Source organism: Sapajus apella, unplaced genomic scaffold (assembly GCF_009761245.1).
Source record: "Sapajus apella isolate SASKATOON/1434 unplaced genomic scaffold, GSC_monkey_1.0 scaffold18, whole genome shotgun sequence".
Taxonomy (NCBI): domain Eukaryota; kingdom Metazoa; phylum Chordata; class Mammalia; order Primates; family Cebidae; genus Sapajus; species Sapajus apella.
In genome coordinates this window covers 25,715,240-25,729,844 of record NW_022436958.1, presented here as the reverse complement: position 1 = coordinate 25,729,844, position 14,605 = coordinate 25,715,240, and the positions used below count along the sequence as shown (strand labels likewise).

Genomic DNA, 14,605 nt, shown 5'->3' with positions numbered 1-14,605 from the left:
CATAGGCTGGGTGTGGTGGCTCACACCTGAAATCCCAGCACTTTGGGAGGCCAAGGTGGGAGGATCAACTGAGGTCAGGAGTTCAAGACCAGCCTGACCAACATGGTGAAACCCCATCTCTACTAAAAATATAAAATTAGCCGGGTCTGGTAGTGCATGCCTGTAACCCAACTACTTGGGGGGCAGAGTCAGGAGAATCTCTTGAACCTGGGAGATGGAGGTTGTGATGAGCCGAGATCATGCCATTTGCACTCCAGCCTGGGCAACAAGAGTGAAATTCCATTAAAAAAAAAAGAAGGAGACATTATAAGAGGTTACTAATAAGTATGTATATTATCATTTAGCTAAGAGGGTGAAACTTCATTCTGAAATGAGAGGATTTTGTTAAAGACTTATAGTAATAAAATTCTACCCACAAAATTGCTAATCAGAATTTCCTATTCCTGGGCCTCTTGGTTATTAATTTCATTAGGAAGTATTAGTCTCAATATGCAAAATCCTACCAAGGTTGGTCTTATTATTAATGAAGCTAATGTAGGAATCATGTAAGGAGGCAGCTGTTTCTCATTATTCCTTTTGTTTCATTTTAAAGAAAAACTTTAGACAAGTTAAATGTAGTTGAGTTTATTTGAACAAAAACAACTCATAAATCAGGCAGCGCTCAGAACCAGAAGAGGTTCTGAGAGCTCTGCCCAGCAATGTGAGCAGCCAGCTTTTATAGGCCAAACACAGAAGCAAGGTAGATAAATCCCTGGTTGATTATAGCTAGGGGCTCACCTTATTGGGTCATAGAGTGATGAGGCATCTACCTTATTTGGATGTGGTGTGAGATGATGGCTGCCTATGATTGGCTGGAACCCTGTTTACTGGACTTGTGGTTAGGTTTTGGTTTGTATATACTAACGTTGTGTTTCATTATATAGGAACTCAAATTATAAAAACAGCCTCAGATAAATGCCCTCCTATTAATTTGATTTAACTTATTTATGGATTCTAGGTAAATGTGGTAAGACTTGGGGCACGGTATTAGTTTCCTTGGGCTGCTATAAGTTATGGCAAATTTGGTGGCTTAAAACAATATAAATTTATTCTGTCACGATTCTGAAAGCTGGAAGTCTGAAATCATGGTGTCAGCAGAGCTTTGCTCCCTATGAAGGCTCAAGAGAAGAATCCTTCCTTGTCTCTTCCAGCTTCTGATGGCTCCTAGAAATCCCTTGGCATTCTCTGGTTCATAGCTGTATCACTCTAACCCCTGCTTCTGTCTTCAAATAGTCTTCCCTGTATCTCTCCGTGTCCTCCCCTCCTATGAGGACACCAGTCATTAGATTTAGGGCCCACTCTAATCCAGTACCAGCACATGTTTGATTCCTACTTTGATACATCTGGAAAGATTCCTTTTCCAAATAGGGCCACATTCCGTGGCTCCAAGTGGACATGAATTTTGGGGGAACTTAGTCCATTACAGATATCACATCGAATTAGTTGCATTTTAATGTCACACAATTATAATTATTTCATGAAAAATAAGATCAATTGTATCAAAAAGGCATCAAATATGGGGTCATCAGTGACTTCCTCCACTCTCTTCTTGCTCCAAATGGGTCCCACGCTATGTCTCAGCAGGATAGGTATTTGTAGCTAAAAGATACTGGTAACTTTTAGTTGTGGTGCTTGATGCAGTTCTCATCTGGAGGGACACCAACTAGAAAGAGCTGGCTTTAAATCTCCTCTGCATGATGTAGAGTAGCTGTTTCCTCATGTAATTCTTTTAATGATTTGCCATCATTTCACCAAACAATGACCAATGGGGTAAAAAAGTCAGCAAATCTAAGACAAGTCAATTAATTTTTTAATGGGAGAAATATGAAGCTATTTTCTGAAGTTTGGTGTAAGAACATTTGCAGAATTAAAGTTATATTTACTATTTAGAATGTTAAGATGTGACTCTTTCTGTTTTAAGGCACACTAGAGCCTAGCATGCCTTAGGTAGTTAAGTGGTTCCCAGCAAGCTCTGCATGGAGTTACCTGTTAAGATGTCAAACTGGAGCATTGAGGTCAGTCCACAGTCTTCTACCTGTACTCAAGGAGTAAACCTCCCCCAACATAGGCAACCTTTTTTTCTCAACTCCAGAAGCCCCTCCTCACCATTAAAAACTGTGGCTAGCAAGCCATGATCTTTTAATCTTTAAAATGTCTTCATTGAATCATTGGCATTAGGTGCTTGGCATCAGACAAATCAAGGATTAAAAGAGGTATAAGTCTTAATGAGCATCACGCTGTGGTCAAATACCTCATTTTAAAGTGTGGTTTGGTTAAATATCAACATTTATTTGTGATTATTTTACCTCTGTTTCAAACCACATAAATTTCAACTTCGAAATTTAATCAAATTAAACATTATAAGTCCAAGGGAATGCAGTAGCGACCAAGCAGTGATTGGCATGTTCAAGTGCCTGTTAGAATCACTACATACGCTGTTTATCTGAAAGAATGGGATTTCAGATGTGAATGACAGAAGACAGGGGAAGCAAGACATTCTGATTTCTATAACTATGACCATACATCGCTTTTATATATTAAAAAAAAAAAATCTACGGTTTAAGTTTGGTTTGTCTTTTGAATATAACCTCTGTTAATTTTTTTCAGTTCTTTGTTTCAACACCAGTTTTCAGCTATGATGCCATTTCATACTACAAAATATTTAGCGACAAGGATGGCTACAAACATATTCACTATATCAAAGACACTGTGGTACGTTCCTTCCAAGATTTATCTCCTCAAAGATCATTCACTTGAGGTTGCTCAAATAACGCTCAGTTTCACACAACATAATGTTTGTCTTTTTATAGGAAAATGCTATTCAAATTACAAGTGGCAAGTGGGAGGCCATAAATATATTCAGAGTAACACAGGATTCACTGTAAGTATTGCACGAAGCGCGATGCACCATTCAGGTTTTAATTGGCACCGATGGACGTAAATGATACTGTACCAACTCTCTTAGTTGAGAAGATTTTTGTTACTCTATAATTCAGACAGTTGTGAGCTCATTTATGATTGTACATTTTAAAATAACTAGTCAAAATGATTTCCTTTTGGAAAAAAGTCTTCAGTAGGTGATAATTTCTTCTCTGATACTTGGTAGGTGATTATATAAAAAGTATATCATTTTAAAATAATAACTGGCTCTAAAGGCAAATTTTACTCTTCACCACTTGAAGCAATGAGCAAATTTCAAAATTCCCTGGAGGGCAGCCCATAGATATGGAGCATCTTTTGTAGTGATTCATTGTTATATAAGTTTAACATTATTATTTATAACAGCTATCATTTATGGAGCAATTACGGTGTACCAGATACTGTAAAGTAGAAATGATTATCCTAAGTTTGTAGATGAGAAAAGGGATACTCATAAAATTTAATTAACTTGGCCAAAGGCCACAGTTAGTTAGTAGCAGCCTAAGATTCAATTCTAAAGCATTAAATCTAAGGCTGTTATTATTAACCTCAACAGGGGACTGCTTTCTCACAGTTCTTTCCTCTTTAGTCCATTCCGCATACTATCTAAATAAACCATCTTCAAATAATCATTTATGATGAAACTTCTCTAATCCCCAAAGTATACTTTCTATCATTTCGAATCGCCTGCATCTAGGAGTCCTCTCTTAGCGTTCAAAATCTGCCAGCTATTAACTGGAATTCTGGGAACAAAAGGTGAAGACCATTAGTCCAGACTCATGGGATAAAAGCTTTTCAGAAGTCTATTGCCAATCTTCGGAATTCTTTGAATGAAAGGCAAAGGTGTCTGGACATTCTTTGGAGCAGCCATTAAAATCACTAGAGTAAAGGGGAGTGACATGTTCAAAACAGGAGGAAGATTCATCTCAGGCATAATGTGCTGAGGAAGTGGGGAAAAACTGAAGGTGGAGAGCCCCAGTTCTGGTCATAAGAGGTGTGAACTAGAATAGTGGCAATGCAGTAGATGCTCTGAAGACAAAACTGCACCTCCTTCTTTGTTTGCATCCGTAGCACGGCACCTGACACAGAGGAGTTCAATACATACTCTATAGAAATGGAAGAGAGAATGGGGTAGATGGTAAAAACAGATGGAGGCTAAACAGGACTGGCAAAGCAAGACTGTGAAGGAAAAGAGAGCGAAAAGAGGGAAACTGGACTCCACTGCAAGGGTTAGAAAGGGAGACAATCAGGGAAGCTTCTACATAACAAGGAAGCAGCAGGGGGATATTGGAGAAAGATCCTGAGTCCTTTTTTCACAGGTAGTTTGAGATGACGTGGGGAAGGCAAGGGAAAGTGATGATGGGAGTCATGCGAAGTTAGTAAAGATGCGTAGAAAGATGTTAGTTTAGGAGATACATTTGGTACTATAAATGAGTTTTATTCCATTGCTTTTTTCTTTTACTTGGTGCTAATAAGATTTTCATGGTATCTAGGATGCAATGAGAACTGGACTGCCTAATTGTCCTGAGATTTAAACCAAACTTCGGTTATTCCAAACTTTTCACATTCCTGGGGGCGAAATGACTGTTTCTGATACTCAGATGTACACACAGCAGAGTGAAAAACGTGTCATGAAACTGTATTTCCCACTTCACAGCTATTTTAAGACAGATTAGAATCAGAACCTGGATACTTAAGTAGCAAACGTGTTCTCCCATGACTTGTTTTGCATCTGGCTAAATGTACATGCCCTGTGTGTGGTATCCAGTGTGATATCCTCGATTAGTAGCCAACCTGTCTATTGACAGGGCTTCTATAAAATGAATTCCAGGTGCACTCAGAATCACAGATAAAATTAAATAATATAGTACAGATTAACAAGTAAATTGTTAATTAATTAAACTAGTTAATTAAACTGTTCTTAATCATGGAAAAGACAAGGTGCGATATTAATCAAATTTCTTAGTTTATTTTGCATGTCTCATAATGAATCAGAATATAATATACCTATAATAAAAAGAATATCAGCATAATTTGATCCTCTGCTGATGATTTGGAAGTCAGAATAAGTACCCAAAGTTTAGTTATGAATGGCAGTTATTTGTGTACCTAAGCACCAATTAACAAATAGCTTAATTAGATGAATGCTTATCTATGTTAATATATTAGTAACAATCATATTATCACTTATTTATCAACACTTAATAATTTCTGAATATATTTTCAGGTTTTATTCCAGCAATGAATTTGAAGATTACCCTGGAAGAAGAAATATCTATAGGTAATTTATATCCATTCATTCTGATATTTCTATATATTTATATTTTAATATTAAAAGTCATCATCTCCAGGAGATGGAAAATATTTTTAAAGTGTGGGATGTAATAAAAATCATTTATGAACTGAGAGGAAACATTTGGAGAATGTTGTATACTACATCAGTATTAAAAACACACTCTCAAAATGTTAGCCAATTCAAAATATTTGTTTTCAAATGGATAAAACAAGGAATTCGAATGCTCATCTACATGCTAAATACTATTTTGGTACTAAACACTTTAACTACATGTAGAGGTAATTGAGGGCATTTCTTTATTGAACACACATTTATTGAATACCTAGTATGAACCAGGCATTGTTTTTGTTCTTACAATATGTGATTTCCTTTACTGTGGCTCACTTTGGCATAACTCATCTCCATTCCTTTATTAGGGTTTAAGTTTAGTCCAGCTGTCCCCTTGATGATTGAAATGGTGCCCTCGACAGCCCTTTGTGGATGTGGAAAGAAAAACAATAGTTACTACATGCTGATAGTCTATTATATGCCAGGCACCTTTTAATCTGACTTACCTATGTAACTTCATTTAATTCCTACAGCACTAGGAGGCAGGTAATGCTGTTGAAGCTAGGATTTGTACCTGGGCATGCTGATCTCTGAGCCCTTGCACTTAACTACCTCCCTGAAGTTTCCAAGGTCGCACCCAAATGAGGACATATGCCAGCATACTAACCCTAACAGAGGAAATGCGAAATGAGAAAATAAGAAATTTTCCCTCTGTCATATTTCTTCGTTCCCTCCTGGATCGTGATCTTACTTTATGTGTTAAGAGGAGTCACTCTCTGGGTCCAGCAATGTGTCTGGCCTGGCCACCCTCTGCCATGCCCAAGGCAAAGTCAGGGACAACAGCAAAAGAAGCTCAGAGGTGGCACAAGAAACCCTGACAGCTACCAGAGGTCCTGACCTGCCCAGACCCTGGCATGACATCATCTAAACTCCTCCACATGGAATTCTGATTCTGAGGGAATGGGATAAGGTCCCTGAGTCTGTGTATTAAAGCCAATCAATCACCCTGTTCAGAAACCACACAGATGGCTCTGCAGGGTGAATGTGGGGCCAATGTGGGCCATGCAGATTGGCTTGTGTAGACTGTGTGGAGGGGGCATTCCCAGTCTCAGCTTCCATGAGCCCAAATTTCCTGCTGAAAGGAATGAAGGCACAGAAGGCACTTAGAACTGTGATTTCTTGTTTCCAATTTGCTTATTATTAATTTCCCCTTCCTGATGTATGGTAAGAACAGGGACTCTTTCTTGGTAATACTGCCAGTTTTTCCTTGTATGTTTTGCCATGGGGTGGGAAAAGAGAGATAGGAAGATGAAGAACTATGCATTCCCAAGCACTTTGTGAAGAGTAAGACTTGAATGGTTATGGGAAGTGAATACCTCACTGCCATTTGAGGTGTTAGGTATTTCTCCCACTCCAGGGAAACCACATAGGGCTTCTTCCTCAAGGTTTGTGCCTATTAAGGCAAAGATGGATCAAAAATCAAGCTACATCAAAATACTGTAATTCCCCTTTACTTTAAATGATATTGGCAACAGAAAAATAGAGTGGGTTTGATGTCAATATGTAAATTAGTCACTTTACATGGAGTAGTACATTTTGATAAATACAATCTCAAAATTTCAGCTTAGTTTTATTTTCATTTCCCTCTAGAATTAGCATTGGAAGCTATCCTCCAAGCAAGAAGTGTGTTACTTGCCATCTAAGGAAAGAAAGGTGCCAATATTACACAGCAAGTTTCAGCGACTACGCCAAGTACTATGCACTTATCTGCTATGGTAGGTAACGGACCTCGCATAAGCGTACCATCCCCATGGCCACTGTTGTCATCCTCATCACCTCTATCTGATCAATTCTTAGCTACAGTTAACGAGCACCTGTTATATGTAACAATCTTATCTTGTGCTCGGGGAAAAAAAAATGAAGGGATGATAGGAAGGCATTATTATCTTCACTTTTTTGCAACTGGGGAAACAGAGCTTGGGGGAACAGAGCAATGTGCCAAATGTCCACACTGCTGCTAAGCACCAGCCAGGATTAAAGCAAGGGTCTGTTGCCTCTAAGTCCCATGCTCTTAACCACCACATTCTGCAGCACTAAGATTGCATGCAGAGGCAACCTACCAGCTAGCCTTGGCAGGATTTGAGCAACAGCAGAAAAACAAGTGTTCTCTGATAAAATGGTGGCTGGACTTTCGGCCCCACTTGCCCAGAGAAACGTCAAACCCTCACAACCCCGGGAATGAACAATGGCTTAGAAACCTGAGATCCCCACCTCAGAGGTCAGTCAGTCTTAAACTGTAGTTTCAGTAGGGATAGAAAATGAACGTTTGTCACTCAGTTTGCCCATTCTAAATTTGGAAAACATTGTTAGCAATGGATTCAAATATAAAAACCCATAGGTAATAAAACACAGAAAACATTTCCTGATTGTTTAGGTTATATGTACATTTAATGAATAATTTCTACCCATATAATTTTATTTTATGCACAACCTTTTATCTATATCTTGAGCATCTGGCAAACAATAAAACAGGTTAGGTTAAGAGGCCAATATAGATCAGTGAAATATATTGGGGTCTAAGTAGTCATTATGGGGACTTGGGAATCGCTAATTCTCCAATCTCTGTCACTTCCCCCCAGCTTATTCCTGTTTGGGAGCTGGGAGATAGAGTACTTGGAAAAGGTATCACAAAATGTGTGCTACCCTCCTATTTTGGTATCAGCTCCCCTGGTAGGGGTATGTGGCTTAAAAAGAACAAACGGAATCTTTGACTACTTGATATCCCTGCTCAGTTGCAGAGGCCCTGAAGATCCCATAAAGGAAACCAGAATGAAGGCTACCCTAACATGCCACTTCCCTCAGTCCAGCCACCTGGCCCCTGAACCTGAGCTGCAGCTCCTTTGACTATGTGGACATGAATAAGCATTTTAACCCAAATGCTCTCTTCAAGATAGCACAAAGATGTCAGTTTGAAATAACACTTTCATAAAATGTTTGGTCAGTGGCATCTTTGAAATGTCAAGAGATTGTTGTTCATGACCATATGCGCTGATTGTGGTTACTGGCATTTAAAGGTATACATTAAATGTCCCTCTCAAGTTATATGCAACATTTTTCAACCCAAGCTATGTATTTATGCAACATAGATTGAAAGCTTACATGCCAGGCACATAGTATCATTGAGCTAACCATACTGAGTCATCTGTTTATCTATCTTTTTCTCCTGAAAGGCAAGGGCTACTTTCTTTTCATCTTTGTATTCCTAAGACCAAGAAGAATGTCTAATATATAACAGACATTCAATATTTGTGGAATTAACATAGGTATGAGGTAATATCAAAGCATTGCTGTCCCTTGCAAAGTCTTCCAAAAAAACTGGTTTTATGCTGATGTATTTGCTGATGAATGCATCAGTGACACGACATTTACCTTCATGTATTTATATATGTATATGTTCTGCATTTGTATAATGCTTTAATGTTTTGGGAAGACATTATCACACATTTTATATTACTTTGTCTTCCTAATATCTACTTGAGCCTATGTGCCCACTGAAGAGATGAAGAATAAAAGCCTAAGCTCTCATCAAAAGTTGGTGGAAGAGTCCTTTCTAGAACTTGAATCGCCTGACTTTTCCACCACTCACTCTTCCTCGGCAGTATGGTAATTTCCCATTTAGCAAAAAATATACTGTGTGGGAAGCATCACATCGTCTGGTGTTTTTGAAGCTCCAGTAAAATGAGTCACTGCGCCATCATAGGAAAAACCTTGAAATCTTTCCCTTCAGGACTAAGAGTAAAGCCTCATTATGTAACTTCAAACTCTCCCGAGGGATGGTGAGTAAGTCCCAGATGACAGGATAAAAACAGGTAAAATCATATTGATAATGCTGATGGAACAAAAGCATACAAGGTAGGTTTCTCAAGGACTGACGTTTAGGCTGCTATGATCATACCCTCCGTCCAGTGTCAAATGCAGTCAGTCATTAATTTGTCTCCTTTTTTAGGAAAAAAAAGGAAAAAGATATGCAAGTTTCCATTATTGAAACTACGTACCCATGAAAATTCCACAAGTTAGATACTAGTTGTTTAGTCTAGAAATTTAGATTCATGCTCACATCTTTATATGCTGACCGAAAATGTAATATGTGTGTTTATCCTTTTTCATAACTTTGATGAAAAACTGACCAAAATGAAAATCTCTGCAATAACATTCTATACAATTCTGAGATTCCACACAGGAACCTTTGGGTCTTGAGGGAGCCTAATAAATATTTTCCCTTTTTCTCATTTCCAAATTAGACTAGGATTCAGATGGGAAACCAAAATATTATCTTTATTATTTGTAAAGGCTAGTTGTAAAATGTGGTAAAGCTGTGTGGCTTTCCAATACCCAATATTGCACCCCAGAATTATACTTGCACAAATATGGGTACAACAGGGCAGCCACAATCTTCCCCCATGGGGCCTGGCACTGGCACAAGTATAGCACTGAGGAACAGATCAAAAGCGTGTTCTCTGCAGGCAGAAAGATGCCAAAAGCAAAACAGAAGGAGCTACTCATACCCAAGTCTTCTCAGAACTCCACAAAAAATTCATTTTTCCTCTGCTTTGCATGAGCCAGGCGTGCTATTCTAATGGGTTCCCACCACACAGAAGGCAGCATCCTCACCTGTATCTGGGGACAGCAAATGAACATCTACCCCCAACCTCCACATTTGTTGCTTTTAACCTATTGAGTGCCCGAGGAAATTTACTCTTAAAAGGTATACTTCCAGACATTGTTTGATTCTATAATTCAGGTAAGGAATAATTAGTTTTTAATTATTTGTAGGTCTTGTTAAAATGGCCAGTCTCTGCATAGAGAAGCTGAATGCATGTTGGACTATGTAGTGGACACTGGTGTGCCAGCCAGATCCCTTCATCCCCATCTTCAGGACTGACTTGCTCATTTCTCCAGCTGCTGAGAGTGCTAGTGGCTCATGACTCGCAGCTGACCACCCCCACTCCTACCTTCCCCCCACCACACACTGGAGTTGTCTCTTCTCCCAGACCACATCCAATGATTGCTCCATGCTAGAGGTTAAAGGCCAGCCTTGTTGCCCAACTGAAGACAACTGTACAAGTCATCTAGGGGTCTTTATGTGACAGTGCTGACCTCCACCTTCCTTCCCTGCCCTATTCTTTCTCCCCTTCACCCACAAGTGTGCATCTCAATACCACCCCCAAAATTTCCTTCCAGAACTGCTTCCCAGGGACCTGTCACAGCATATTTTTAAAGGAAGTATATCCCATATAAAGGAAGTATATCCCATGTATTACTGCATGGAAAAAATACTGGATTTTACCCATCCAAATAAACTGAATATTGAACCAAGAAGCCAGATTGAAGATACAATCTGGGTACTGGTGAAGGTTATTTGATAATAAAGACACAGCCAAAACTGGCCCAATACAGCATGACATCTTCCCAGAAGGCCATTTGTCACTGCAGCTTCTGGGGTGCATTTGTGTAATTAGATATTAACAATTCAGGATTAGTCTTGGAAAAGTGCACAGGCAAGGCTTCTCTCACAGCTGTTCTTTGAATGGGCTCTGATCTCATGTTTGTTTAAATTAACTTAAAAGTGATGTTTTCTTTTTTATGGGGAAAAAATAGCTGCAGAATTAAAAGATGTACTGGCACTTGACACTAATCATAAATACAACCAGCAGCCCATCTTGAAAACAAAGTGTTATTTTAACACTAAGCCATGATTTTGTTTTCATCCTGCACACAGGCCCGGGCATCCCCATTTCTACCCTTCATGATGGACGCACTGATCAAGGTACTCTCTCTTGCATGCTATTTATCTTGTCTCAAGAAATCCTGAAATCTCTGTGATACTCCGCTAGAGAAAGCAGGACAGTTTTCCCACACCAAGGGTAACTGCAACGGAATCCTGTTATCATACAACTTATTACTGCACAGATTTGGATATTATTTGGGTCAAACAAGATCCTATGAAATTTAATAATTATTTGCAGTGAGAACCTGGCATAACACAGATGAGTTATATCAGAGAGTTTAATTCTATCTTCTCCAATCAGCCTTATAAAAAGCACAGATTAGAATTGGGAAAAAACTTAGCACATTCAGTACGATCTTCCTTCCAAAATAGAATTCCTAGGATTTTTTTTGCTCAGGGGGTTGGGAGTAGGGGATTGTTTGTGTGTGTGGGGGGGGTGGCGAGGAGGGGTAACATCCCAAACCAGAAACAAATTCTGCATGTAACTTCTTCATTTCAGAGCAGAGGGTGACTGGAATGCCAGCTTTTTTTTGCTTTAACAGCTACATCACATTGTTGTCATGTATGAATGCCCTGAAATTTAGAGGCTTTTTCCATTTTCAACTGCTATTAAGGCAGTCCTCCTGTGTCCTGTATTTGTGATACGGGTTCAAAATAGTTCACATCTCAAAGATGACCGTTTTTGCTCTCAACAGAGTTGTCCAAGTGTCTAATTGTTCTGATACGTTTCCTGCTGGCTGTCTATTATATTTTGATTTACTATTAAGCAGCATTATAGGTTGGAGTTGTTTGAGGCCAGGGACAATGAGGCAGATGCCATTTTCTTCAGCACTCGTGCCTGCGATTGTCCCTGGACAGCTTTGGTGACAAGTCAGGAGACTGCCTTGGGATTAGTTTGGCTGTCAGCTCAATGGCTCAAGTATAGGTGAAAATAACGAGAAAAAAACTAGAGTTGATTCAGGAACTCTGGACAGGACAGGCATTGTAATTATGGGACTGTGAATTTAGTTTCATTTTAAGGGTTTTTTTAAAACCTTGTGTCTAATAAGGAAATACTTTTAAGAATAACAGGTTTTATTTCTTAATTTGACCACCTCAGTCAGTGAGATTGATTTCAAGTCGACAAGGATTTGTTTTAATAGAAATCACCATCAGCGTATAATTCTAATTTTATGATGACTACAAAATAATGGCCAGCCTTTCTTTTTCCATACCATAAATTTCTACCTTCGTGAGATCCTTATTAGATTCCTGGCAAATCTCTGTACTGATTTTGAAGCTCCATTACTTTACTGACAATTTACAAAATAGGTAGTGTTCGTGTCAACCTCAGATATGTCTGACATAATTAAGTGCTAACTGAAAAAAATAGAATTCAAATTCTTTCAGAGCACAGTTCCACAACTTGCCTAATGTGAATTATTCTCCTGTATTCATTATAAATACAGATTCGCAGGCCTTCCCCAAAGATTTTAATATGGTACATCTTAAATTATGCTTGAAAATTTGTATTTTTAACAGTAAATGTTCAGCTGCTGATTTGCAGCAGACACTGTGTCTCTTATTTACATTGAATTTGGTGTCAGCAATCTCCATTCAACAAATATTTATGGAACTTCTACCACATTAAGCCAGACACTGCACTAGGTCCTGGGTCTATCTATAAAATAAAGAGATTCCAGGTTAGACAATGTCCTTGTCCTCAATGAGGTTATAAATGAGTGGGGAATATGAACATGGAAATGGGCAGTTACAATACAGCGGGGTAAGTTCTAAGATAGGAGAGCTACAGAAAGCCTGGAAGCACACAGGAAGAGCAGCTCATCTGAGTTGAGGGGTTAGGAAATGTTTCCTAATGATAGCTACCACAAACCTGAAACTCATGAATATGGCGTAGGTGTTGATGCTGTTTGGATAACTGGCTTGATATTAATGTTTTTTTATTGAAATAGAGGACTCATTGTGGAGACCAGCCTTTGGGATGATGATGAATTTTGTTTTCAATGTTGAGTTTGAGAGGCCGATGGGATATCTAAATGGAGCTGCTCTGTAGTGACATCATTTTGCATCTGGATGCCAGAAGATCAGTTTGGACTGAGATAATGATGAAAATCATTAGTTTATGGAGCACATGGTTACTAAGGCCTTGGAAGTGGATGATACTCATATCCTGAATGGACAAAACAAGAGTGGACAGAGTTAGTAGAGAGTGAGCCTACAACACAACTGTATGGAACATCAACACTGGAGAAATGGAAGGAGAAAAATGAGCCTGGAGAGGAGACCAAGAGGGAACAGAAGGAGAGGGATAAACTTGAGAGTATGGTATTGTGGAAAGCAGGGGAGGAGAAGAGCTCAAGGAGGAGGAAATAAGCAGCTGTGTCAGATGCTGCAGAGAGTGAAGGAAGACTTGCTCTAAATTAATGGACTCAGCAAGAGGGAGATTGACATTAGCTTGGTCTGAGCCGTTTCAGTGGAGCAGTGGAGGTGGAAGCCAGATTAAAGCAAAATTAGGTCTGCATAAGTAAGTTTAAAAAAGGCAGTATTTCCAGTTGGTCTGTGATGAGAAGAGGGGATTGGTGGGATGGAAGCTGTAAAAGATTGTTGTAGGTTTAATTCTGTTTTTGAAAGAGGATAAACATTTGAGTATGAGTAAATGTTGATAGAGGAAATCGGGAGAAAAAAATGGATTGAAAACTTAGAGGAGGGAGGTTCCTAAGAAGTTGAGAGAGGATGCAATTCGCAGAGAGGTGAGGAGATTAACATCTTGTGATGGGATGGGAGAGAATAAAGAAATTGTTAGTATAGTTGTATGAAAGTTGGAACAGAATGAAATGGTTTTATTTTCCCTGCAAAGAGGGGGAAGGTTATCTGAAAATAGCAAGTAATACTTGAACCAGATTCTATGGGAATCCAGAAGAGCTGGAATTGACAGGGAGGGCCTAGTTAAAGGTTAGTTGCTTTGGGCACAGAAAATGCTCATTAAAATTAACCAATTCATGACATGCCCCTATTAGTCAGCCTTTCCATGGATTCTTTACATAATTTAATTAATGAACAATATGGGATAGTAAAACGATTCAAAAAGAAATCAAGTATAAGATCCATCATTCTGACAACTCAATTTTATTACAATGAAGAGTCTACAAATACATATGGAGCATATACTTCATGCCAGATACTAGGTACTGTGTGTGCAGGGTACTGAGTATACAGTGATGGGTGAAAGAGTAAAATGTACAGTTTGACCTGTACTCCCCTTGCTAGGTTATAGGTTTTTAACGCACAGCTTTATTGAGAAGCCAGCTGCCACCTCTCACTTCCCCCACAGCCCTGTGAGAGTGTTTGTGCTCCAAAAGATGAAAAAATTGCCCACTCACTATCCATAAAAATGCAACTCTGAACCATAAAAGCATTTAGATTAAATTTGGCATTTCATTAAGTCATGTATCAGAACAGTTCAACAGCTAAGAACAGAATGGAGAAGGAGTCAAAGCCATAAGAACATGACAACA

The 14,605-nt window shown here is 38.9% G+C and overlaps 1 protein-coding gene across 1 annotated transcript in view; it reads left to right on the top strand.

Moving 5' to 3' along the window:
• FAP (fibroblast activation protein alpha) overlaps positions 1–14,605 on the top strand; it is a 94,951-nt gene that overhangs the window by 60,301 nt on the left and 20,045 nt on the right. The window contains exons 14-18 of the mRNA XM_032286557.1: positions 2,647–2,751; positions 2,850–2,920; positions 5,186–5,239; positions 6,953–7,077; positions 11,082–11,129. Of these exons, the coding sequence (XP_032142448.1) occupies positions 2,647–2,751; positions 2,850–2,920; positions 5,186–5,239; positions 6,953–7,077; positions 11,082–11,129 (403 nt within the window). The remainder of the gene's footprint in view (positions 1–2,646; positions 2,752–2,849; positions 2,921–5,185; positions 5,240–6,952; positions 7,078–11,081; positions 11,130–14,605) is intronic.